This window comes from Eriocheir sinensis, chromosome 23 (genome assembly GCF_024679095.1).
Source record: "Eriocheir sinensis breed Jianghai 21 chromosome 23, ASM2467909v1, whole genome shotgun sequence".
Lineage (NCBI taxonomy): Eukaryota > Metazoa > Arthropoda > Malacostraca > Decapoda > Varunidae > Eriocheir > Eriocheir sinensis.
This window is the reverse complement of record NC_066531.1, coordinates 884,952-912,746: the sequence shown is the minus strand read 5'-3', so window position 1 is coordinate 912,746 and position 27,795 is coordinate 884,952. Positions and strand designations below refer to the sequence as shown.

At 41.9% G+C, this 27,795-nt stretch overlaps 1 protein-coding gene across 1 annotated transcript in view; it reads right to left on the bottom strand.

The window, feature by feature from the left end:
• The window catches only part of LOC127002316 (mediator of RNA polymerase II transcription subunit 12-like protein), a 95,386-nt gene that overhangs the window by 47,434 nt on the left and 20,157 nt on the right, over window positions 1–27,795 (bottom strand). Inside the window, exons 7-22 of the mRNA XM_050868125.1 lie at window positions 25,645–25,898; window positions 24,751–24,889; window positions 18,155–18,866; window positions 17,577–17,758; window positions 15,744–15,941; window positions 11,765–11,885; window positions 11,431–11,546; window positions 10,303–10,434; window positions 9,979–10,105; window positions 8,213–8,349; window positions 7,948–8,078; window positions 5,454–5,635; window positions 4,252–4,464; window positions 2,908–3,012; window positions 1,617–1,738; window positions 1,406–1,521 (exon numbers count right to left, since the gene is read on the bottom strand). Coding sequence (XP_050724082.1) covers window positions 1,406–1,521; window positions 1,617–1,738; window positions 2,908–3,012; window positions 4,252–4,464; window positions 5,454–5,635; window positions 7,948–8,078; window positions 8,213–8,349; window positions 9,979–10,105; window positions 10,303–10,434; window positions 11,431–11,546; window positions 11,765–11,885; window positions 15,744–15,941; window positions 17,577–17,758; window positions 18,155–18,866; window positions 24,751–24,889; window positions 25,645–25,898 — 2,987 coding nt within the window. The remainder of the gene's footprint in view (window positions 1–1,405; window positions 1,522–1,616; window positions 1,739–2,907; window positions 3,013–4,251; window positions 4,465–5,453; window positions 5,636–7,947; window positions 8,079–8,212; window positions 8,350–9,978; window positions 10,106–10,302; window positions 10,435–11,430; window positions 11,547–11,764; window positions 11,886–15,743; window positions 15,942–17,576; window positions 17,759–18,154; window positions 18,867–24,750; window positions 24,890–25,644; window positions 25,899–27,795) is intronic.

The window sequence follows — 27,795 nt, the reverse complement described above, 5'->3', positions numbered from 1 at the left end:
CTTATTTACATATACGTGTATATATATATATATATATATATATATATATATATATATATATATATATATATATATATATATATATATATATATATATATATATATATATATATATATATATATATATATATATATCGGTATCTTCGTTACTTGTAACCAAACAGCTGATAATCGCTACTTTTTTTCTGCCTCTCAGAAAAAAAAACGTAGTCTCCTCCCTACTGCGCATGTGTGTCCCGGGCACCCGGTGTTGTGTGAAAAAACTTTGGGGTATGAAATATCTTCGGTGAAGAGATTTCATACTTAGATCATCAACGTTAAAACACTAGGTTATTTTTTTTTTTTTGTTAGACTAAAAAATCACTATCAAAGAGAAAAATCATTTAACTTTGCCCCCAAAATGATTATTCACTGCCTGAAATTTGTGATCCCGTTGTAAAGAGCGCAAACAGAGACCAGCGGCTTGTGTTATCATGTGGCGGCGTGGCGCGTGGCCTCACAGCTGTGTCTCGAGTGACGGAGTGAGTGTCAGTGTTTCAGTTCCCAGTGCTTCAGTGCTTCTATACTGAAGTGACTGTTAAAGTGTTAATGGTGATAAGCAAGAATAACTGAATAAGTAGTGATGGGCCAGTTCACAAGAGACCAGTGTTTGTAAACAAAAGCGCCAGTGTTTGACGGTGCGGACGCCAAACAACACAACACCGGTTCAGGCGTTTCTGGTATTACCGTCCATAGGTACGTGTCAACGTGTGGTTTTCAGGTTTTGTAAGTTTTCTAAAATACAGATAATGAAAATTTGAATTCATCTATATTTTTTATTTGAAATATCAATATAGTATCGGTTTCGCCGATCAGACTTATCGCTAGCTAGTATCAGAATTGTGCATTTATATCGGGTATCGGTTATCGGTTATCACCTATATTTGTGTCTCCAGTTAACGAATATCGGTTATCACCGATAAGGTTTTCCATTATCAGTTATCGGTTATTGGGAATAAGGTTTTCTGTTATCGTGCCCTGCTATGCATGCTTCAGCATCAATAGATTAGCTATTCAAAGCAATATTCATAAGATGACAACCAAAGAAAACAGCTACAAGCCATTTTTCTTTTAGGGTGGACTAATGAATGCATGATGTATATATACACCACTGGATTCAAGAAGTTAAATATCAATGACAAACATATACCAGTTACTATCTGTATTCAGCACCTTCAACTATGGATCTAGTTAAAACTCAAATTCTCCATACTTTACCCAAACTAGAAAAAAACTAAATTATGAAGCTGGGTCGTCCATATCAATCCAGATTCTAGATTCAAAGAACAGCTCTGGAGGACAGCATGAACCAAGCAGGATGGCACCACTAAAAACACTTGCCCGTGCCATAACAGCATATACTCACCCCATCATGTCAGAGTCATTTGAGCCACTGCCCAAGTCCGATGTTCCAAGAATGTCAGATATTGAGGCTTGACTTTTGCTCTGCCCACTCAAAACATCACTGACAATTAGCATTGCCTGCAATTAATGGATCATATCAGAGGTGTGCTTTATGAAAAAAGAAAAGAATTATGAGTTTTGGAAAAGTTCAAACTGGAAAGAAGTTGAGTTACCTTCAGGACAGCCAAGAGAGGGCTCAGAGTGATGGCTGTGTGGGCAGCAGCCAGCAGGTGGCGGTCACAGCTCAGGCGAATGCTGCGCTGTGACATACCAGCAGGTACACTCTGAGAAGAACCTGTCAAATATATATAACAAAAACTTAGCTGAAGTGTGTGTGTGTGTGTGTGTGTGTGTGTGTGTGGGGTGGGGGGGGACATCTTCAAAGGCTATTGTAATATCAGCCTTTGTAATCTCTGGCATAATATCAGACTTCATATCAGCCAAAACCATGCTGGAAATCAATCATTAAAATAGTGAATACATTTAACCCGGTAGCAGCGGGGATCATGTTTCTTAATGGTCCCTCTAAACGAGAAAAATGAGAAAAAATCACCCCTCACACAAACCATTTCATAATATATATCAAAGCATTTGTGATCATTTTATGTATTATCTATTTTGAGGAGGTTAAATCATGGCACAAATTTGGCCCGTCGCTGCTCCGCGGTAAGGCCACAAATTTGTCCCATTGCTGCTACCGGGTTAAAAAAAAAAGGCACATAAAAAATGGATGAGTAAATCTTTTTGTGGGGTAATAAATGAGGCTGCCTGTATCCTCACACACCAGCAAGACTGGGACCCTTGCATCACAAAGGAAAGGTCTCTTAGCCCTACTTTCTGGACAAAACAGGTCAGCCATTACACTTGAACTGCTCTGAAGTTAACTGAGAAAACTGTTGATGTTGTGTTGCTCCCTGAGGCTTGGGAATAAAGGTCTATCCGTTGCATCCAGCTGTCACCAGATGCATTCTAAACTTCAATGCCTTGAATGCAATAATTGGCTCATGTTATGACCATAACCTAACACTGGTCTAGTTCCTTAAGTAATGATGACATTTAAAATACATAGTCTTCTGAAAAAGAAGCACTTAATCTTGGAAATGTAAAGCTGTGCCAGAGCCATAAAATAAGCAGATTTCAACAATGGATTTTGATAGCTGATTAAAATGCTTCAACTAACATAAAACTTTATAAACTTGCATTAGAATAATGAGGCCAGCTAGATAAGTGATTATAAAATCAATACATCCTTTATGCTGTAGCAAACGTGAACTTCTGATGTAGTGAAAATCAATGTTTTCAATCTAATAAAAACATGGCTCTATATTTAAAAGGGACACTGCATAATTATTATAGTATGGGTACTATGGTGATTTAAACCCATTACAGTGCAACACAAGTGTCAACATGTAAAGCAATGAATACACTATGCTGCCAAGTGTAAGAGCAAGGGGCACCACCCACCAGCGGAGTATTGAGCAGGCTGGGGCGTATCCACACTTTTGAAAATTCTCAACAGCAGGTGGCAGGTGAGTCGGGCACCAGGCTCAGCGTCCGGGTTGCCCTCCCCTGGTGAAGGCAATCATCTTACAATGCTATTTCAACATATAATAGAAAAAGCAATAGTTTTAAGTTTTCTCAATTGACAAACTTTCTTAGGCATCAATTATTTGTGAAATTAAGACTATACTGTTATTCACTAGTTATGAAGGGTGATAAGACTATACTGTTATTCACTAGTTATGAAGGGTGATAAGACTATACTGTTATTCACTAGTTATGAAGGGTGATAAGACTATACTGTTATTCACTAGTTATGAAGGGTGATAAGACTATACTGTTATTCACTAGTTATGAAGGGTGATAAGACTATACTGTTATTCACTAGTTATGAAGGGTGACATGAGAGCAAGTATGATTAACTAGTAAGAGAATCTGGTGGGGTTAGGAAGGGCCTAGTGTATATGAAGAAGGTCACTTTTATATCTACCATGAAGCTCAGCCATTTTTTTGTAGTATTTTGCCCACTTTTACAGGATAAGATTACAACAGCACTTCACCTAAACCCCAACACCAACTTTGAATGATCACATGTATCCATATTTCATTTTTTTAGGTTCAGCTGCAGCATTTTCACATTCCAGGGCAGAGCATGAAGACAACAGTTCTCATCCTGATATAAATGACTGTATGCCTTGCAGAATGACAGGGCAGACTTTCACATGCAATGAGGATAAGACTAACTTTTCCATTAACCAAATTTAAATACAGGAACCAGAAAATCCAATTAGCTCTTTGTCTCATCAGCTCTCCTCCTCCTACTGATAGTTTTCTACCTCTTAAATTCTGTCGTGATGTTGCTTCTCTTTCTATCTTCTATTGCTATTTTCACGCTGACTGCTCTTCTGAACTTGCTAACTGCATGCCTCCCCCCCTCCCGCTGCCCCACTGCACACGACTTTCTACTCATGCTCATCCCTATACTGTCCAAACCCCTTATGCAAGAGTTAACCAGCATCTTCACTCTTTCATCCCTCACGCTGGTAAACTCTGGAGCAATCTTCCTTCATCTGTATTTCCTCCTGCCTACGACTTGAACTCTTTCAAGAGGAGGGTATCAGGACACCTCTCCTCCTGAAATTGACCTCTCTTTCTGCCACCTCTTTTGATTTTTTTTTGTAGGAGCAGCGAGTAGCGGGCTTTTTTTTATTATTGTTTCCTTTTTTTGTACCCTTGAGCTGTCTCCTTTGTTGTAAAAAATAAATAAATAAATAAATAAAAAAAAATAAAACATGCAATGAACATTACCTGTATTCCATGCTTCCATCAAGGAAGGCAAAGCAACACACTTGAGGAAGTCTGGGAGAGTGAAGCAGTGACGGGCTATGAGTATGGCTGTAAACACTGCCAAGGAACTGTGGATGGTGGGTGTGGAGAGAGGGTCTCGAAGGCCCACCTGTCCCAGTACATCAATGTAACCTGGGCTGTCCTTGGAGGAGCAGCAAAGGGCATTCAAGACTCCTGTATGGGGAAAACAAAATGACATTATATCAAAATCCCCGCCCGGTGCCACCAAGCTGGGATTTTTCAGCCGCCGCCGAGTGGCTTAAAACTACCCACATGCTGTCCAGAAGACCACCTATCATCCCGGACTCTAGATTCTAGGATTAAAGATGAGCTCCGGGAGGGCAGCATGAGCCTATGCAAGATGGCGCCACTATAAACACTCGCCTGCGCCAGAACGGGCTGGGCCGACCATCAGGCCCCACCGGGAAGAAGCCTACCGGCGCTATAGGCCTCAACGTAAAAAAAAAAAAAATAAAAAAAAAAATGAAAAGCAACAGTTCAACTATTAGTGACATATTTTGTACTGTTACCATCCCTTCAAGAGCTTTAAATTAATCTGAATATTAGTTTCTATTTTCTTCCTAATCCTACACAGTAAACGTCTGTTAATCTGGTTTGCAGTGGCCCAGCCTGATGCCAGATTATCAGATATGTGGACTATTGAATGGCAGTATGTGAATGAACAATTATATATTTTTTTTAGTCACATCTCACTCTACCAGAATAGCATTGTATCTTTGTACTGTCAACCCTTTCCATCCGTGACACAGACGTCGGCGTCACAGTATGGAGGGTCAAGAGGAAATGGAAGAGGATTAATCATCTTCTAAACTTCTCAATCCGCCTTTAAATTCTCTTCCATTTCCTCTTAAGAGGTTTAGAAGAGGATTAAGAGGAAATGGAAGAAGATTAAGCGGTTTAGAAGAGGACTAACCGTGACGCCGTCGGACGCTGACATAAAGAAAATGTGAAGAAACTTGATGTTACATAATGGGAGAGAATGGGAAGGGAAAACATAAGATTTCTGCCATAACCAGCTCAATAAAGTCAGTTCTCTGAGAAAGTATGGCTTTAAAAATATATAATATCTGTCCTGTATTGTAAGAGTTAGATAGGACATTTTAATGTACTCAATTCTCTTTACAGTTTAAATATTTCCTTACCTAACCATTCAGCTGATAATGCATTGCAGGATGCGGTCAATTCAGCACAGAGGATGGCCATATCATTCAGTTTTTCATTGGATGTGTTGGGGGAGCAAGCATCTATGATCGCATTGCACACAAAGCTGTACCGATTGGTGGGGTCTGCAAGCTGCTTCGGTACCCCTGGATCAATCTTCAATCTGGTAAAACGGGAACAAAACAGACCATTCATTTTCTAGCTCACATAAATCCTCAACATCGCCATCATGACCTGATCTTCCACCTAGGTCAACCCGGTGGTAGCAGCGGGGATCATGTTTCTTAATGGCCCCTCCAAGCGAGAAATATGAGAAAAAATCACCCCTTACACAAACCATTTCATAATATATATCAAAGCATTTGTGATCAGATTATGTAGCATCTATTTTGGGGGGTTTAAATCATGGCACAAATTTGGCCTGTCGCTGCTACACGGTAAAGCCACAAATTTGGCCCGTCGCTGCTACACGGTAAAGCCACAAATTTGGCCCGTCGCTGCTACACGGTAAAGCCACAAATTTGGCCCGTTGCTGCTACACGGTAAAGCCACAAATTTGGCCCGTCGCTGCTACACGGTAAAGCCACATATTTGGCCCGTCGCTGCTACACGGTAAAGCCACAAATTTGGCCCATCGCTGCTACACGGTAAAGCCACAAATTTGGCCCGTCGCTGCTACACGGTAAAGCCACATATTTGGCCCGTCGCTGGTGCACAATATAGATCATAAGAAACGAAAAAATATTTATAATAAGAGAAAAGGTCTCAAATGAAATGGGCCAAACCACACATTTACATAGAACATACATGATAGAGCACTAGATTCTAACACTGGGTATGACTCTAATATCTTCACTCTCACTGAGGAGAAACTTGGCATCTCACAGAATATTTAGAGAAAACACTAAGAGGAATGGAGAGAAAAATGCTGGGTATAATATGGAAACAGGGACCAAGCTTTATCGATTAGGAACCAGTCATATATTAGAGATACTTCAATGAAGATTAACCCCTTCACTACGGCCGGTCCAAAACAGTGCCCCAAGCTGTATCCAAGATCGTTGCGCGCGGCAAATTTCAAATGTTGCTATTGAATATAACAAGTTTTCAGCCATAAACTCAACAAAATCATCATGTATTATATATGAAAACATGCAGAATTAAATGGAGCACATAAAGAAACATAAACTAAATGATAATTTTGAGATGTAAGCATAAACATAGAGATAAAATAACTCGTATATTGGCTAAGGCGAGCAAGGACACAGTATGCATGTCCTCGGATATGGTATGGGGCACACAAGGAGGCAATATACACGTCCTCGTGTTGAAGGGGTTAAGAATAAGAAATGGCCTTGAGAAGGTTAACATCATCTCAAGAACAGTTAATAGATGAAAAACAAAGCAACAGTGGCAATCCAGAAATTGTAGATGTCAGGGCAGACAGTGAACCATGCGAAGAGGTGAAATTAAAACATTTGCCGGAGCAGGGTGGCGCACACTAACATCACTCAAAGAAGCGGAGGATGTTGGGAAAGAGCTTTGTCCTGCAATGTGATAGTAATGGTTGAATGTAATGATGTTGATGATGATAATATCCCTAACAGCGCTGGAATAGGGTCCCACTGATGATGTTACAATGTGTCAAATGAGTAATAAATGAGAAAATATTTTTTTATAAACTATAACAATAATAAAAACCAAAAATAATACAAATAGAGAAATGAAGAAATACAAAAAGTACAAAAGTTTGAGTAATCAATAACAAATAAATACCAATAAAAAAGAATCATGAGCGAGGGCTAAAAATGGAACCAAGAACAAAAGATATTTAACCGTGTAGCAGCGACGGGCCAAATTTGTGGCTTTACTGTGTAGCAGCGACGGGCCAAATTTGTGGCTTTACTGTGTAGCAGCGACGGGCCAAATTTGTGGCTTTACTGTGTAGCAGCGACGGGCCAAATTTGTGGCTTCACCGTGTAGCAGCGACGGGCCAAATTTGTGGCTTTACTGTGTAGCAGCGACGGGCCAAATTTGTGGCTTTACCGTGTAGCAGCGACGGGCCAAATTTGTGGCTTTACCATGTAGCAGCGACGGGCCAAATTTGTGGCTTTACCGTGTAGCAGCGATGGGCCAAATTTGTGGCTTTACTGTGTAGCAGCGACGGGCCAAATTTGTGGCTTTACCGTGTAGCAGTGACGGGCCAAATTTGTGGCTTTACCGTGTAGCAGTGACGGGCCAAATTTGTGCCATGATATAAACCCCCCAAAATAGATGCTACATAATCTGATCACAAATGCTTTGATATATATTATGAAATGGTTTGTGTGAGGGGTGATTTTTTCTCTTTTTTCTCGCTTGGAGGGACCATTAAGAAACATGATCCCCGCTGCTACCGGGTTAAGGAAAATACTATATTATCACCATATATCATATAATTATTACCATTATGAAAAATTACAAATGAAAACCTACTTTGGGTTTTTTATGTAATCATCCATGAACTGCATATTCCATCTGTAGGTGCCTTGGGCGGGGTTGATGCTGGCGTAGAGAGTCTGCTTCAGCTTGGGGTACATAGCAGAGAATATCTCATGGTGCTTGGACTGAAACAAGATATTTTGACACATGAAAACAGCTGTGAAAAATGTACCACACTTCAAGAGCAGAGAGAGCAGTCTGTTCATATCATCTTGTGCAACCACTACATAAGAAAACATAATTTTATTTTGTTCTTTACCTTGAGAAATGAGCAGGAGGCATAGAGATCATATAGGTAGGAGAAGACCACTCGCTCAGGGGAGGTGCATTCTGAGGGATTGGCCTTCACTAGACGACACAAGCCCTCAAAAATAGCCGAGGTTTGTTCCTGGGAGACTGAAGACAAATGTGATTCAATTACTCAACGTTCTGCTGCAATGGTAAAGAACACTGAAAAAGAAATTCAGCTTTAAATCCTTTTATATTTTCATTTTAACCCGGAAGCAGCGACTGGCCAAATTTGTGGCTTTACCGTGTAGCAGCGACGGGCCAAATTTGTGGCTTTACCGTGAAGCAGCGACGGGCCAAATTTGTGCCATGATATAAACCACCCAAAAATAGATGATGCATAAACTGATCACAAATGCTTTGATATATATTATGAAATGGTTTGTGTGAGGGGTGATTTTTTCTCATTTTTCTCGCTTGGAGGGACCATTAAGAAACATGATCCCCGCTGCTACCGGGTTAAAAGTGAATTCAAAACTCAGCATGTATGTATATAACTTTATATGAATGCCAACTTCATTTTTACACAAGATACAAATGGCACCTACTTTTCAAAACAATATGAACTATGCTAAGTGTGAAAGTATTCTGAAATATAGTATTTGACGGTTTCTAAGACGCACTTTTCTTTCCAAAAAATGTCCCAGAAAATCAGCATGCATCTTAACAGGTCAGTTTTGGGTTACTGGCTAGTGAAGTTTTAGTGCTGCAGTGGCATTTAAATCAAGCCGTAAATATCTCTGCAAATGTAAACAATGTGTCGATCACTTCTACAGTAACAATGGCAACTCTTTTCTCAAGTAACAATGTATAACAGCAGTACTTATCACTACTTCATGTAAAATAACACCAGTCAGGAAGAAACTAGAATTACGATGAAGAATGGAAAAAAAAAAATCATGTACAAAGTTTATACTCATTACCCCTCTGACAATATTGCTGTCTACACCATATTTGTTTATGTCTGAAAGAAGGACTCTCAAGTCTCTAAGGAGGACCAGTTCTGGCGGGTCCCAGCAAATATTAAGGTTTTTAAATGTAAAATATTGGGATTTATTAAGGATATGAATTCAAGGCCTTTATTTTTTTATCGCTTGTCCCCTACCATTGTATCTTTTTAGTTTCCTGGTGCTACTTAAACATGTATCCTTAGTTGTATAATCACACTCTGTACTGCCTGGGGGTTGGGATGGCATGCTCCTCCCTTCTCCTTTGTTGTTTACTTGCAACAATAAACTATCAATCAATCATATGAAACTAAAAATGACCTGATAGAGGGGAGGGCTACGAATGTCAGGGGAAAACCCTTCATCTGATATTCATAGTTTAAACCCATCTTTTTTTAATTTTTTTTTAATGCCTGTCTAAATTGAAGTGCGTCTTACAACCCCATGCATCTTACAAGCAAGCTGTCAAATATGGTATACCTAAATAAGAAATCTATTTTTACCTTGGTCAATTGCCAAACTAAATATTTTAATTACTAGGGGCAGAATGCTTAAACATTTCGCCGCCCAGACACACACATTTTGACAAGGCTTTCGTAGGAGTTGTGGGCATTTCCAGGGGGTAGTTTGATGACCCTGGTGGTAGTGTGACCCTTATTCCGTACCTTGAACCTAAAGAAACACTCATGGGGGACGCGATTAACCTCCTTTTTGGTCTTTAGAAATGATTGATGTAAGGGAAGGAAGCGTCTAAGCATACCAGCCTAAGATGCAAACATTTTAGACTCACCTAACAAACAGCAATGGTATTTCCTGAGTACCCCAACCACATGGAGCAGCAGAGTGGGGCAGTACCCGATTGCCTGACATCCTCGCTCCACCAGCTGAGCCTCTATCTCACTGACCTCCTTGATCATCTGTACCATAGACAAAAAATGTTTAATACTTTTAGAAATGTGAAATCATACTTGATAAACCCTAATCAATTTTGGATGACTTGTATATCCCTTTGGAGTGTTATATTTTTGAGGGGTCACAAATGATTTACTTCCTGAAGGTCTGATTTTCCAGCTCAATGAGAAATTTAAATAACAATATGATCCCAATTACAAACCTGGATGCAGAGCTCAATGAGGCCATGCACATTGAGGGCCACCTCCATGAGATCCATGAGGAAGGCAATATGGTCATGAGTTGGCAGATAGTTAGACATGCCAGAACCACAGCCAGATAGCATTTCCAAAACCTGGAAAGACAAGGAAATATAGCTCTCCATTTTGGGGTCAGAAATTATAATCAACATAATTGAATGAAATATAAATTAACCCAGTAGCAGCAGGGACCATGTTTCTTAATGGTCCCTCTAAGCGAGAAAAATGAGTAAAAATCATCACCCACACAAGCCATTTCATAATATATATCAAAGCATTTGTGATCAGTTTATGTATCATCTATTTTGGGGGGTTTATATCATGGCACAAATTTGGCCCGTCGCTGCTACACGGTAAAGCCACAAAGTTAGCCCATTGTTGCTAAAGCCACAAAGGCCCATTGTTGTAGCCATTGCTGCTACACGGTAAAGCCACAAATTTGCCGTCTAAGCTACGGTAAAGCCACAAATTTGCCCCGTCGCTGCTACACGGTAAAGCCACAAATTTGCCCCGTCGCTGCTACATGGTAAAGCCACAAATTTGGCCCGTCGCTGCTACACGGTAAAGCCACAAATTTGCCCCGTCGCTGCTACATGGTAAAGCCACAAATTTGCCCCGTCGCTGCTACATGGTAAAGCCACAAATTTGCCCCGTCGCTGCTACATGGTAAAGCCACAAATTTGGCCCGTCGCTGCTGTTACACGGTAAAGCCACAAATTTGCTTTAAAGCCACTTTAATAATCTGCCCTGTCGCTACACTGTAAAGCCACAAATTTGGCCCGTCGCTGCTACACGGTAAAGCCACAAATTTGCCCCGTCGCTGCTACATGGTAAAGCCACAAATTTGGCCCGTCGCTGCTACATGGTAAAGCCACAAATTTGCCCCGTCGCAGCAACAAGGTAAAGCCACAATTTGGGTCATTCGCTGCTACATGGTAAAGCCACAAATTTGCCCCGTCGCTGCTACATGGTAAAGCCACAAATTTGCCCCGTCGCTGCTACACGGTAAAGCCACAAATTTGCCCCGTCGCTGCTACTGGGTTAAGATAAACTTTGTTCTGTTAAAGCATACTGAATACAGGGAGTCTTACCAGGGAGGCCACGGTGCTGGTGATGTGGTGCTGGTCAAAATATGATAAAGTACAGAAGCGGCTGAGGATGTTTTCAAAGTTGAACTCTCCACGTGATGATTTCTTTACTTTGCCACCTGAAAAATTGGTTATATATGTACAATTTGTCACAATCGTCTCACTTTTCTATTACTGACATAATGACTATACTGTAACAAGGGAATAAGTTAAGGAAATATAGCTTAGGGAGGTACCAGTTTAATATCAGTGGCTAGTTGGTTAATATCTTAAATAATAAAAAAATAATAATAATATTCTCACAGATCATATAAGCAGTAAAACAAATCCACTTTACCTTCAGCGATATCGTTGCTACACTTTTTACTGAATAGTTTGCATATTTCTTTGGTCAACTTCTTCACTGCCGCTCGCGCCTCGTCTCTTGCCTTGCCCACTCCATAAAGTAAAACATAGCGCTGGAAGAAACATACATTTACTGGCAAAACAATTTTCAACAATAAAAAAATTGCAATCTTAGAGTTTACTCCTTTCTAAAAATGTATATACAACAGACATGCAGCCCTTCGTCATCTAGCAATACTACTTATTTACATAACACTAACATTTTAAAATAAATGTTACTGTGAAAAGTTATGTCAAAAGATTCAAATGTTCTAACAACCACTATCATATTGTTATTACCATTATTATTTTTATCATTATCATCATTACTGTCACTATTCTCTTTGGTACTTTATTTTTTTTTCTTTCTGTCCAAGTGATTTCTCTTCAAGTATCAAATTCCACATCATCTCTAACATTTGTTGGTAACTTTTCCCACGCCACTCTTACAAAAATGATTGCTCTGAATTATTCATCTTTATTTGCCAGACAACAATCCAAACAAGATGCAAAATTCTGGGATAGATGCAACACTGCCTAACTGTTGACCTCTCTATTACAGTCTTTGCTTTCATAACTACTTCTCTCTCTGTACTTTTATCTCCAGTTTCCTTTCAGGCCAGTCTATCTCTGCTGTAGACAGTCAGTTCTACACCTACACCAATGGTATTCTGCAGGGCTATGTTCTCACACTTTTTCTACTATTCATTAATGATCCAACACAAGATAAGAAATTTAACTTATGAGGAAAAACTAGAGAAGCTGAACCTGCCAACCCTGGAGGAGAGAAGAAGTAGAGGAGACATGATAATGTTGTATAAGTGTGCCACAGGAAAGGAGAAGATAGATGTAAGGGAATTTATATTACATGGGAAATTAACATCAAGAGGGAGGGCACAGTGCAAAAATATTCAAGAAAAGAGGTGATGAGGATGTAAGAAAATTGAGCTTTCCAAATATGTGTCAACAACATTCACAGATTTAAAGAACTGGATGACAAAATGGTTTAAATATTGGGATAATACGAGCCTTTTTTTTTTTTTTACAACAAAGGAGACAGCTCAAGGGCACACAAAAAAAGGAAACAATAAAAAAAAAGCCCGCTACTCGCTGCTCCTAAAAAAAGGATCAAAAGAGGTGGCCGAAAGAGAGGTCAATTTCGGGAGGAGAGGTGTCCTGATACCCTCCTCTTGAAAGAGTTCAAGTCGTAGGCAGAAGGAAATACAGATGAAGGAAGATTGTTCCAGAGTTTACCAGCGTGAGGGATGAAAGAGTGAAAATGCTGGTTAACTCTTGCATAAGGGGTTTGGACAGTATAGGGATGAAAGGGTGAAGATGCTGGTTAACTCTTGCATAAGGGGTTTGGACAGTATAGGGATGAGCATGAGTAGAAAGTTGTGTGCAGCGTGGCCACGGGAGGGGGGGAGGCATGCAGTTAGCAAGTTCAGAAGAGCAGTCAGCGTGAAAATATCGATAGAAGATAGAGAGGCAACATGGCGACGGAATTTAAGAGGTAGAAGACTATCAGTAGGAGGAGGAGAGCTGCTCTATCATGTAAAAATACAAGTAGGTAAGAACAAACTGTTTTATCCATTCATACTGATTACTCTGCATTACTCAACAGTTTTCAAAATTAGACCCTCCTAACAGGAATTGCTCACCTCAAGGCTGGAAGCTAAAGACTGCTTAACCTCCGACCATACTATTATTTCTAACTGGGGCATAAGGTTGTTGGTGCCTTTCAATGCCTCAAAACTTTGACAACCTGATACCTGACACCTCATTATAATCTTTCAGACGTCTATCCCCTATTCTTTGATAAAACACAGATGTTCCTTTCTTCTATATTAACCCGGTAGCAGCAGGGATCATGTTTCTTAATGGTCCCTCCAAGCGAGAAAAATGAGAAAAAATCACCCCTCACACAAACCATTTCATTATATATATCAAAGCATTTGTGATCAGATTATGTATCATCTATTTTAGTGGGTTTATATCATGGCACAAATCTGGCCCGTCGCTGCTACACAGTAAAGCCATAAATTTGGCCCGTCGCTGCTACACGGTAAGGCCACAAATTTGGCCCGTCGCTGCTACATGGTAAAGCCACAAATTTGGCCCGTCGCTGCTACACGGTAAAGCCACAAATTTGGCCCATCGCTGCTACCAGGTTAAACATATACTTAACTCAAAATCTGAACTGGAGAAGTTGTATCTCATCTCTTGCTAAATCAGCTTTGCCAAAGTCATGTGTTCTGTAAAACCTCCAGCAGTTATCCTTTCCCTCCAAGATGCTATCCAACATAAGAATGAAAAAGTCTGCAAAAGGCCAGTAGACCTACACAAGGAAGCTCCTATAAACCTAACCCCACCTAATTCACTAGCCATGAACTTATTTAACCCGTTAGCAGAGACGGGCTAAATTTGTGGCTTTACCGTGTAGCAGCGACGGGCAAAATTTGTGGCTTTACCGTGTAGCAGCGACGGGCAAAATTTGTGGCTTTACCGTGTAGCAGTGACGGGCCAAATTTGTGGCTTTACCGTGTAGCAGCGACGGGCCAAATTTGTGGCCTTACCGTGTAGCAGCGACGGGCCAAATTTGTGCCATGATATAAACCCCGCAAAATAGATGATACATAATCTGATCACAAATGCTTTGATATATATTATGAAATGGTTTGTGTGAGGGGTGATTTGTTCTCATTTTTCTCGCTTGGAGGGACCATTAAGGGGAGAGTCCGGTTTAGATCGGGGGTGCCATATCTCCGGTAAATATGCATGAATCGCTCTGATTTTTATGTTGTGAAGTATTGGCATCATTTACATCAACATTAGACATTGACCCCCATTCTTGTCCCCCTCCCCCCCCCTCCAACTACAACTACAATGAAAATTTAAAAGCGAATCTCCGTCGTTATTATTGGCCCCATAACCTTCATTTTTCTGTGACTTAGAGACGTTATAATATGAAATGTTTCTTCGTCGTTAGATTTTTCATTTCAGCTTTTGAATTTGTTTTATGATTTTTTTTTTGTGTTTTTTTTTTGCCTTTTTTTGACCAAAAAAATATTAATATAAAATTAAACCAGACATATATCAAAAAAACAGCGACGATGATTTGAAGAGAAAGTATTCCTCTGCCTTTTAGTCTTTGTTTCATTGAAATCAAGCTAAAACTGGCTCCAAGGTTAACGTTAGAAGGGGAATAACTTATGTTTTGAGATATGGGCTGATAAAGTTTATTGATGGATCGCGATCCCGTTAAAACACACTAGGAAGCTTTTTTCAGGTTTACTATGAGTTTTTTTTTATCATCTTCAATCTGCGAGATAGTTGCCAAAATGTATACCTACCAAATATATTTTTTTCACAAAGTCATTTTTTTAATATTTTTGGGGTCTCCAAACCGGACTCCCCCCTTAAGAAACATGATCCCTGCTGATACCGGGTTAATCATTTCTTGAATGTATCATTTATATTAGCACTCACAACATGACTGCCAAGTCTGTTCCACTCATCCACAACTCTACAAGTAATCATGTTTTTGCCTATGTCCTTCCATAATCACTGCCTGCCTTCACATGGAGTATGCATCTCATGTGTGCAGGGAAGGCGGCTCTACACACACAGCCCTCAGGGACAGTGCAATAATCAACAATAAAATGTCAGCTATCATTTCACTACCTCCTCCTCCTCCTCCTCCTCCCCATTTTCTTCTATCTCCTAGTTTCTTCATCATCGCCGCCCCCATGCTGCCTCTTCTTAATGAATGGTACAGCAAGAAGAGGGAGTGGGTTAGTGGGGGAGGTACAGGCGGGGAAGAAGGAGAGACAGCAGGGGCATAGAGTTGTAAGTAATAAATGAGTTATATATATTCTTCCCTAATGAAACTTGTCCTGCACTAGCTTTGGTTGACTGGGATGGTCCTTTACCTGGTTGATCTCATGCATGTAAGCATCGTCTTGTGGGAGTGGAAAGTGTTGGGCATACACCAGGTGTCTGGGAGGCCGTTGTTTGCCCTCCCCTCCAAGATCCCCTCTCCCTCCTGACCCTGACTCTTCCAAGCTGGTGTTGACTGCAATCTTCTGTAATATCTTCCCGAGGTCATCGTCAATGTTGTCAGTACCATCCTGAAACAGAACAAAAATGAGGAAAAGATAACTCAGGAGATATCTACCCATCTCTACTTTACCACCTTACCAATGGGTGGTCTTTATATCTATCTGTCTATCTGTACCTACAGCTCCTTGTTTCTTTACAGAAATTTCCCTTAACCCTTCCGCACCGCTCCCGTTTACCCGACCCGGGCCCGTGTACTGCTCACACGGGTATCACTGAAAGGGTCAGACATGAGGCGCCAGCCTTGTTCCTCCACTGGCTCCACGGTGTCTGAAAACTCATCACTATATTCTTCAGTAGAATCACCTGGCAGATATTCAGAGCCAGACTCTGAACTACTGCTGACTGACAGGGCGAGTGCAACGGTTGTAGTGAATACAAGATGGCCGGGCTAGGGACACACAGTGATATAATCCTTCTCTTATAGAAGCCAGACAAGCACTGAGTGCCAAATGGCAGCCCTGAGCCAGCCAGCCTTGAGATGCTGTGACGTCTCGTGACATGGCAGTCACTGATTTACTTGAGTGATTGTGGGCGGAGCTTCAGGGTATCTCCAGTACAAAGTACCGCCCCCTAAACACAGTGTAATACACTATACCGCCTGTATTTACCCGCCCTTTGAAACAACAGAAAATTTCACGTACACCCGGACGTGACGGTTTATCGTAGTGCATCCCTATCATGTACATGCATACATACCGGTGCTGAAGGGCTTAAAGAGAGCATAAGGGAGCCTTTTTAACGAATATCTGAAAAATTAACAATTAGAAAAAAAAAAAAAAAAAAAAAAAAAAAAAAAAAAAAAAAAAAGTTCATGTCTCGCCCACCTCCAAGCCCGGGGGTTTCTCTGGGCAAGTTCTCCATGCAGGCCCCTTCCCATCACCATGTACCTCCTCCACTCTCACACTGTCTCTTAGAGAAACAATATGACGAGCAGGGTCAGCTTCTGGGTGGTGTGCCATATACCCGAAGAGCCAGAGATGGTGTTGATGAACTATGCAGGTAATACATGTCAAATCAGTCTCATGGAGCAGTCGCCGGTGTGACACAAAGTCATTTCAGCGACACCCTGTAATTCTGCACAGACACATAATACGAAAGGCATCAATCTAGCTCACTAAATCACTATTCATGTCTCACAGCCATAGAGTAAGGCAGGGAGGACAATACTGTACACAGTATAAGGTGTTCCTTTGATCAATGCTGGTCAATGGATAACTCCAGGATGTGACTCTTTTTTCAAAATGCTCTTCTTATTTATAACTTATTGCTAGAAATTATCTGAAACTCGTCAGTGAATACCTCACTACAGGTATGTATATAAAATTCATTATATTTTTAATACATTTTTAAGCAAAAAATCAAAATGGAGCCATGGTCAAATGCTCCCCACAATATACATTAATAAGCAAACTTTGAAACCTGTGATCAGACAAAAAATTTAAAACTTTGAACATAATAAAGAAAAGGTACTGTGGGTTGGTGCTAGCTATGAGGAATGAGTTTGTAGATGTTTTAAAGAACAATAATTGTTTTCTGGATTAAAATTCACAGTGCTACTCTGTTAGTTATTACATATCCTGGTTTAGCTTGGTGAGATTCTTGACTTCTGCTGATAAACTAAGCACCCAGGGATGTCTACTTACTTCTTTCTTTTCCCCAAATGAAGAGTCAGCTTTGAGGTCAGGCGTTCCTGTGGCAAGGTCGCCTCGAGAGATGAGCGTACACATGTAAGTGTCGTGACTAAACACATCTTGACGAATCAACTCCGAAAACAAGAGTACCAAGTTGCCAAACTCCTGCGATCTGACAGACAATGCATTCTCATCTGTAAGAAAGGAAAACATTTAACCAAGTTGTCACTTTACTCTGAACAGAAAAATATGGAAGACATTAACCCAGTAGCAGCGACGGGCAAAATTTGTGGCTTTACCGTGTAGCAGCAATGGGGCAAATTTGTGGCTTTACCGTGTAGCAGCGATGGGCCAAATCTGTGGCTTTACCGTGTAGCAGCAATGGGCCAAATTTATGCCATGATATAAATCCCCAAAAATAGATGATACATAATCTGATCACAAATGCTTTGATATATATTATGAAGTGCTTTGTGTGAGGGGTGATTTTTTCTCATTTTTCTCACTTGGAGGGACCATTAAGAAACATGATCCCCGCTGCTACCATCGGGTTAATACAAAACTAATGGCATCACTTGAAGAAAGCTCACCGTAAACAGGTGCCTGGGTGTCCAAAAACTTCAGCAACAATCCCTGAAAGGTGCATCCCCCCGGTGTTGCCATCTGGTTTGAGGTCACAGAGTCTTTTTCATCTGGCATGTCATTTTCAGCTTGTGACAGGTTATTTTGTCTCTTCTCTAGGAGTCGAGCAACTACCAGGGCTCGGTGTTCTCCGCAGCGCTGCACCGAGACGGCCCACTCACATAGCGTCCTCACAATTGCTTCATCGCTGTTGTTGGCCGCATTGTTGCTGCTGCTGCTGCTGCTACTGTTGTTTCCAGGATATGCACTACTGCTACAGCTGCTGTTGCTACTTGGATTCTCATTTGTTGTTTCCTTTGAAGAACCAAATATCTTGTTGTAGAGAGTATCAAGAGAGTTATTGGAGTCAACTCGATCGAAGCAGTGGCGGTCAAGGGAGTCCAGCGCACCAAGCACCCTGTTGATGGTGGATCCAGCCACATTAACAGCATACTTATCCAGTGACCATCTGTTCTCTGCGGCACGGCTTCGCTGGCGGATGTGTTCCTCCATCATGCGAAGCTGTGCCCTGACGTGCTGGTTGTTATAGCGTGGGGGCATGGGCAGGTCTGAGGGAGGGCAGGGAAGAAGGTCCAGAGGGGAGCCAGTGAGCCATGACGATGCCTTCCCTTCTCCGGCATTGTTCCATACCATGGCAGTTGGGCAGTCAAGTGTAATTGCCTGTGGGTGGAATGAACATTAATGTCCCTAATACTCTAAATGTTACAGATTTTTTTTACATAGGAATAAACAAAATATGCCAACTTTTAATGCTTTACTTGCCCTATAAATATTGCAATAAATGGCAAAAGTTAAACTATTTTTCCAATTCCATGTAAATGGGTTAAATATTGTGCATGCAGATGTTATTGCTCCTTTAGCAAGAGTAGAGGAGTAACAACTTAGGAGGATAAGAAATTTCAAAGAAGTTTGTTATAATTATGTTGGAAAAAAAGTCAGGTTAAAAAACTGGAAGAGGATTGAAAGTGGGAAGCAGTGAAGAGAATGAAATCATAAACTTGAAGGCTTCCACTGTGACACTGGATACAGTGAGAAAGCTTTGAAAGGCCTAAAAAGAAGTAAAGCAAGACATGATAAAACTGTAGGCAATTTCATACATTTGAAAACCAGCTCAACTATGTAGAAAATGTTTTCAGTTACAGAGTTCCTTGAGTCTGGAGGAATGCCAAAAACATATTGACAAAAAAAGGCAACCTAAAAAATTCAAGGAATGACTGAGCAATAAGTATACTCCGTGTAGCTTACAAATTTTCTTCTACTAAGCTAACCACAAACAAACAAGCCAAGGAACAAGCTGGATTTTAAAGTGGATACTCAGCAACTGATTAGATTCTTGTAAAATAAAACTGATTTGAACTAAAAGACGCAACTGCCAATGTCAGTAATAACAGTGAGGAGACAGCAAAGGTCACAGAAAATTTCCACATCAAATTCTACAACAGTGATCAAGGTGAAAATTTCTACATCAAATTCTACAACAGTGATCGAGGTGAACAGGAGAGAGGTGGCGAGGAGAATGGTGTGCTGAGCCTGGAAGTTCCAAGTGTAAGCAAGGATGAATTTAAGAAGCCTCTGTAAAGACTGAATAGGGTTAAAACAGAAGGAAATGGCCAAACTCAATAGCTCATCACAGATTCAAGCAATTCCACACATAAAAGGTTTGCTAAGCTATATACAAAATACTTGCATAGTCAGTGTGGTTGTAAAAGGGAAAGTTATTGTTTTTGTGGTCACAATGTCAGTAGTTTATTATTTCAAATAAAGAATGACTAGTACTTTTTACAAGGAAGAGTATTTTGGCTTAGAACCAGTTGAACTCTTTTACCATGCAAAGTGATCTCACTATTTTGGCAGTACAGGTAACTCGATTTACGCGAGTTTGGTTTACGCGTTTTTTAAATAACGCGTGGTCCAAAATCCAAATAAATGTTTAATTTACATGTTTTTTTCACTTATGTGCGATATTTAATGGAGTGGCCACCAGATGTTTCACGCAACTGGACTCACACAGCGCCGCGGCCACGCAGCTGAGCTCAGTTCTTCCTGCGCGCCACTTGAACAACAATACAGTACCCACGCTGCCACGCTACTCAACAACAACAACACCCTCGCTGCTGTGCTACCACGAGGGGAAGGGCAGCCAGAGGAGGAACCACGAGAGGGAGAGGAGTCAGAGTGATACAGAAGGCAATAAAAGTACAAACTTGTTTGATTTACATTGTTTTTGATTTACACGACCTCTTCAAGGACACAATACTCGCATAAATCGAGAGTTACCTGTATAAGTTTTGGAGCCAATTTTTCCAATATCAATTAATTGCCAAAACTGAGATCAAGGCATTCATTACCATATTCAAAGGAATTTTTCTTACCTGCTAAATACAACTTTCTATTTTTTTTATTTTTTAATGGACTCAATACCACTGCTATTCTGTTTATCAGTGCAATAAATTCAATTGTGCAGGATTAATTTTTGTGGCCAGTATGGTGAGAGATTTGCTGTGAATTTTAGCAAAGAGGAGCCAAGCCAGCAGTTGATGAAAGTGATGATTTTGTTGCTGCACCGGGCAATGAGGAAGAGACCAAACTTTACTCTTCTTTTCCCCAGTAGTAAAAGTTCTGTCATGTATTCAGGTCAGCTTCTTAAAAAATAGAGGATACACTGGTATTTTTTTTTCTTTACAACGAAGGAGACAGCTCAAGGGCACAAAAAAAAGGAAACAATAATAATAAACAAAAAGCCCGCTACTCGCTGCTCCTAAAAAAAAGAATCCAAAGAGGAGGCCGAAAGAGAGGTCAATCTTGGGAGGAGAGGTGTCCTGATACTGATAAGTGGTGTTGGTGCTCATCATGGCCACTGTTTCAATAATGTGTCATGGGTAGGCGGTGGCTGAAGTGATAGCGTACTGGACCCACATTCGCCGCGTGATGGACGACGCAGGTTCGAATCCTCACGCTACCACTCGGATTTTTCAGTCACCGCTGAGTGGCTTAAAACTACCCACATGCTGTCCTGAAGACCACCCATCAACCCGGACTCTAGAGGAAGCCGTCCAAGCGAATCAAGAACGAGTTCCGGTGGGCAGCATGAGCCAATGCAAGATGGCGCCACTATAAACACTCGCCTGCGCCAGAACGGGCTGGGCCGACCATCAGGCCCCACCTGGAAGAAGCCTTGGGCCGACCATCAGGCCCCACCGGGAAGATGCCTACCGGCGCATTAGGCAACAACGTAAAAAAAAAAAATAAAATAAATAAATAAATAAATAAATAAAATAAATATATAAATCTATCAATAAAAAATCTGGTAATTTTTTATTTTATTGAAATATGTTGAAGACATTTCAGGATATGGCAGGGGCAGGTCTGTCTGGATGAGGAATGCAACGTCCTCAACCTCCCCAAGCTGTCTTTCCTTCTCTTTCTCTCTCTCATGTTTCTGCTTCTTCCCTTGGGTAGCCGGGGAATTAATCCTCCCAGGGGTCCTGCGTCCCTGCCCTATGGAGAGCAGACAGTCCAGCCCCCAATCTGGGCTGGTTGGGGAGGTATTTGCACCCCTCCCCCTACAAATAACCTTACCCTTGCCAAAGTCAAATAAAAAAGTAGAGGTCAGGCCCTAATCTGGCCACACTGGGAGGCTTTATCGTGTGGCAGGCTTCCCCAATGCATCCGCATCCGGGGAGCCTGCCGTCAGTGACAGGTGCAGGGCAAAGCCAATGGGACCCCTGCATCTCAGAGGAGGAAGGATCCCCTAGTCCCTCTTTTTGTTTTGGGGGTGGCTGGGGTGGTGCAGAGGCTGCACCCGCCCGCAAAACCAGACCCGGGGTTAACCTTCAGAGGGCTCTGTATGTGGGATCCTGGAACATTCGGAAACTCAGACGATGAGCGACTGCCCCACCTATCGAATGAGCTCAGAAGGCTGAGGGTGGACATAGTGGCACTCTCTGAGACAAGGAGGCCTGGCAGTGGCGAGATCAGTAAGGGGAGTTACACCTTCTACTGGTCCGGCATGAGCAATGGCTTCCGTCTCATGATGGTAGCATTGGGCATCTTCAGCCAACTCCTGCCATGTGGTTGAGGTGAGGTTGCTCCGGTTGATGAGTGTATAATGTGAGTGAAGCTGAGGAACACACTGGGCTTCATGTCTCTTGTTGCAGCGTACGCTCCTACCAAGATGCGTGAAACGGAAGAAAAGACGTTCTACACCAAACTCGACTCCTTATTAGACCAGTGCCCTCCCCGGGACACACTCATTGTCCTGGGTGACTTCAGTGCTACTACTGGCACTGACAGGGTTGGCTACGAGCTATGTGTTGGTTCCCAAGGTTCTGGTACCAGGAACATCAACAGCTCTCTCTTCTTGAATTTTTGCAACATCCTGGGGGTTGAGAATTGTGGGTTCTTGGTACCAGAGACCAGAGCTGCACCACTGGACTTGGTACAGTGATGCCGGAGGGGTAGCTAAGGAGATGGACCACATCCTTGTAAGTACTCGTTGGAGGATCCTCCAGAACTGCAGGGTTTACCGGAGTGCTGAGTTCTTTCCAACTGACCACAGGCTTGTTGTTGCAACACTCAAGGTTCATGGCAGGTCATGAAGAATCTCGAGATGCACCGCTACTGTGTTCCATCTCAAGAGGCTGAAGGTCCTGGCTCACATATGCATATAACTCAAGTTAGTCGATAGACTATAGCATAGTTCAGGACAATGGTGAGTCTCGCCAAAACGTCTTAAGGTGGACTGGCTTGGCCCACGGTGTTATGGACTCGCTCAACACAAGTATATGGTGCTGTTGATACCTGTGCAGAGGAGCAAAGATCTGGATCTTCAAGTCCCTTGTGCTCCCTGTCTTACTGTATGGCTGTGAGACATGGACACTAAAAATTGGGGCTTGGAGAGGTGGATTGATGCCTTTGGTAATAGGTGTCAACGCAGAATCATGGGATATCGCTGGAATGACTTTGTGTCAAACCGGCGACTACTCCGTGAGACTGATTCAACATATATTACCTGCATAGTCCACCAACGCCACCTCCAGCTATAAGAGCGTGGCACATTACCAGAAGCTGAACCTGCTCATCAGGTTGTCTTTGTAAGAGACAATCTTGAGTGGATGAGGTCAAGGGGACACCCACGGAGTTCATGGCTTGATGAAGTCGATAAATCCTGCCGGGAGGTACTCAGGACAGGAAGGTGGCCTGCATGGAGACTCACCCGGAGGGACCCCCGGGGCTTGGCATCATAGGGTGAGGCGACGCGTGCCCCAGCGTATGCCCCCATTGTTTGATTGATTGATTAATTGATTTCATTGATATGGAACTGATTCTAGGGTTCATAACAGCAAACACATAATGTACTAATGATTAGCAGTTTGTTCCACTATTTTTCAATACCATCAAAAAATGTTAAACAAAGTAGTTCTTGCAAAGGATTCTAAACAAAGTAGTTCTTGCAAAGGATTCTAAACAAAGCAGTTCTTGCAAAGGATGCTAAACAAAGCAGTTCTTGCAAAGGATGCTAAACAAAGTAGTTCTTGCAAAGGATGTTAAACAAAGTAGTTCTTGCAAAGGATTCTAAACAAAGTAGTTCTTGCAAAGGATGCTAAACAAAGTAGTTCTTGCAAAGGATGCTAAACAAAGTAGTTCTTGCAAAGGATGTTAAACAAAGTAGTTCTTGCAAAGGATTCTAAACAAAGTAGTTCTTGCAAAGGATGCTAAACAAAGTAGTTCTTGCAAAGGATGCTAAACAAAGTAGTTCTTGCAAAGGATGCTAAACAAAGTAGTTCTTGCAAAGGATGCTAAACAAAGCAGTTCTTGCAAAGGATGCTAAACAAAGTAGTTCTTGCAAAGGATGTTAAACAAAGTAGTTCTTGCAAAGGATTCTAAACAAAGTAGTTCTTGCAAAGGATGCTAAACAAAGTAGTTCTTGCAAAGGATGCTAAACAAAGTAGTTCTTGCAAAGGATGCTAAACAAAGTAGTTCTTGCAAAGGATGCTAAACAAAGTAGTTCCTGCAGTTCCTTATCCCAGGGTTAAAGTATCATTTAACGAGGTTTTTCATTACTTATCATGCCTATCTTTCCTGCCAAAAAAAAAAGACAAATGTATGTGTGCAGTGTAACTGTGAAATGAAATCAGAAATTCTGGGAGAAATTAGGTAAAATCATTAAAAGAGATGGTGTCAACCGCATAACCTACCCTTCATATGCTTTTCAATGGTTTGCTATTTTGAGATTTTGTATTCTGTGCCGACAATATTCTTGCAAAGTGCGAGAATGTTTAATGAAGAGATTTTCTATTCTCTTTTTCTATTACTCTCTCGGTCCCACACGTCCTCTGCGCGCATCAAAACACATGAGAAATTAATCAAGACAAGGAGAGGGTATTCGCCGGCTGCCTGGGCTGGGACTGAACCCATGACCAGCGTGACGAGAGAGCCACTCCCTACCGAGCCAGCCAAAGAGATACACCCCTGGCTATGTGGGTTATGGAGGGCTCGTTCATCAGGCATAGTCGCCGCACTACAAATGGACTATTTTTATTACCTGAATGAAGCAGGAGGTTGCCCGGACAACTGGGCGGTGCTGGTGACATGACAGCAATTCCTGGAAGGTGGCCATCAGGGGGTTGACAGTGGGTCCAGCAGGCTGATTGTTACCTGTTGTCTGAGAACTCACATTTATCCTGAAATTAAAAATATACATGTTTTCCAATATTATCATCCTGGAAAACATCCCTTTTGAAAATTAAATATTACGCTGTGCAATATTTGTCAATTTTTTGTAGAACTAATGAAATAACTTAGATAGCCTGCTTCAATTCCTCCACCCAATGTTTGTTAGAAATAAGGAAATGATGAAGACAATGACATAGTACAAATGACAATCAATACAAATCTCCTCCGTATCTTGTATATACAGGTAACTCTCGATTTACGCGAGTTTGGTTTACGCGTTTTTAAATAACCCAGGGTCCAAAATCCAAATATATGTTTAATTTACACGTTTTTTTCACTTATACGCGATATTTTATGGAGTGGCCACCAGATGTCTCACGCAACTGGACTCACACGGCCACACAGCTGAGCTCAGTTCTTCCCGCGCGCCACTTGAACAACAATACAGTACCCACGCTGCCACACTACTCAACAACAGCAACACCCTCGCTGCTGTGCTACCACGAGGGGAAGGGCAGCCAGAGGAGGAACCACGAGAGGGAGAGGAGTCAGAGTGATACAGTAGGCAATAAAGGTACAAACCTACCTCTTGTTTGATTTACATTGTTTTTGATTTACACGACCTCTTCAAGGACACAATACTCACGTAAATCGAGTTACCTGTACTTATAATTGCTAATGTGCAAAAAAGTAACCTCTCTGACAGGAACTACCATGCAAACTATGTGACAAAGAAACAAAAAGGCACAGTAACTCTACTAACCCATTACTGCTTGGATTAACAGGTGACTGAGGTCTTGGTGAAGAATAACCTGAATCGTGGCAGAGCTGTGTCAGTTTGGCAGCCGAGTAGTGCGCCAACTTGCGGGAAAGATACTCAGATTGTGTTATTTCATCCAAGTATTGTAGAGGCAAGGGCAACACCACCCTCATAACTACATCGTGTTCTGGTCCTCGCCAACGCACAAATGCTTCAACAACCCACTCTAAAAGCTCCTGACGATCAAGGAGCCCTTCCTGTAAGATCAAGGGATAAATCATTAGTTATGGAACATACTCCACAAGCTATAGCAATGTTCTTTTTAACCCGGTAGCAGCGGGGATCATGTTTCTTAATGGTCCCTCCAAGCGAGAAAAATGAGAAAAAATGACCCCTCACACAAACCATTTCATAATATATATCAAAGCATTTGTGATCAGATTATGTATCATCTATTTTTGGGGGTTTATATCACTGCACAAATTTGGCCCCTCGCTGCTACACGGTAAAGCCACAAATTTGGCCCGTCGCTGCTACACGGTAAAGCCACAAATTTGGCCCATCGCTGCTACACGGTAAAGCCACAAATTTGGCCCCTCGCTGCTACACGGTAAAGCCACAAATTTGGCCCGTCGCTGCTACACGGTAAAGCCACAAATTTGGCCCCTCGCTGCTACACGGTAAAGCCACAAATTTGGCCCCTCGCTGCTACACGGTAAAGCCACAAATTTGCCCCGTTGCTGCTACACGGTAAAGCCACAAATTTGGCCCGTCGCTGCTACACGGTAAAGCCACAAATTTGCCCCGTTGCTGCTACACGGTAAAGCCACAAATTTGGCCCGTCGCTGCTACACGGTAAAGCCACAAATTTGGCCCGTCGCTGCTACACGGTAAAGCCACAAATTTGGCCCGTCGCTGCTACCGGGTTAAACTAACATGCATATTCATATGAGTAAAGTTAGGAATTTGAGAAGTATTTTATCAGAATTATACAAATGCAGCAATGAAACAAATTAATTCAATTCAGGTATTTCAACTGCATTAGACATATTTATATCTGGGAGGCAACAGCAAATATCCTACATAGTGTAAGGCAAGAACCTTAACATAGTGAAAAAAACATTACCTTACCAGAGAAAATTTTGATTAAATTTTATAAAAGTTTTTGTTGCCTTTGGTAGTAATAAAGCCTTTAACCCGGTAGCAGCAGGGATCATGTTTCTTAATGGTCCCTCTAAGCGAGAAAAATGAGAAAAAATCATCACTCACACAAACCATTTCATAATATATATCAAAGCATTTGTGATCAGTTTATGTATCATCTATTTTGGGGGGTTTATATCATGGCACAAATTTGGCCCGTCGCTGCTACACAGCAAAGCCACAAATTTGGCCCGTCGCTGCTACACAGCAAAGCCACAAATTTGTCCCGTCGCTGCTACACGGTAAAGCCACAAATTTGGCCCGTCGCTGCTACATGGTAAAGCCACAAATTTGGCCCGTCGCTGCTACATGGTAAAGCCACAAATTTGGCCCGTCGCTGCTACATGGTAAAGCCACAAATTTGGCCCATCGCTGCTACACGGTAAAGCCACAAATTTGGCCTATCGGTAAAGCCACAATTTGTTGTCGCTCTGCTACGGTAAAGCCACAAATTTGGCCCGTCGCTGCTACACGGTAAAGCCACAAATTTGGCCCATCGCTGCTACACGGTAAAGCCACAAATTTGGCCCGTCGCTGCTACACGGTAAAGCCACAAATTTGGCCCGTCGCTGCTACACGGTAAAGACACAAATTTGGCCCGTCGCTGCTACACGGTAAAGCCACAAATTTGGCCCGTCGCTGCTACACGGTAAAGCCACAAATTTGTCCTGTCGCTGCTACATGGTAAAGCCACAAATTTGGCCCGTCGCTGCTACACAGTAAAGCCACAAATTTGGCCAGTCGCTGCTACAAGGTAAAGCCACAAATTTGGCCCGTCGCTGCTACACGGTAAAGCCACAAATTTGGCCCGTCGCTGGTACACGGTAAAGCCACAAATTTGGCCCGTCGCTGCTACACGGTAAAGCCACAAATTTGGCCCGTCGCTGCTACACAGTAAAGCCACAAATTTGGCCCGTCGCTGCTACATGGTAAAGCCACAAATTTGGCCCG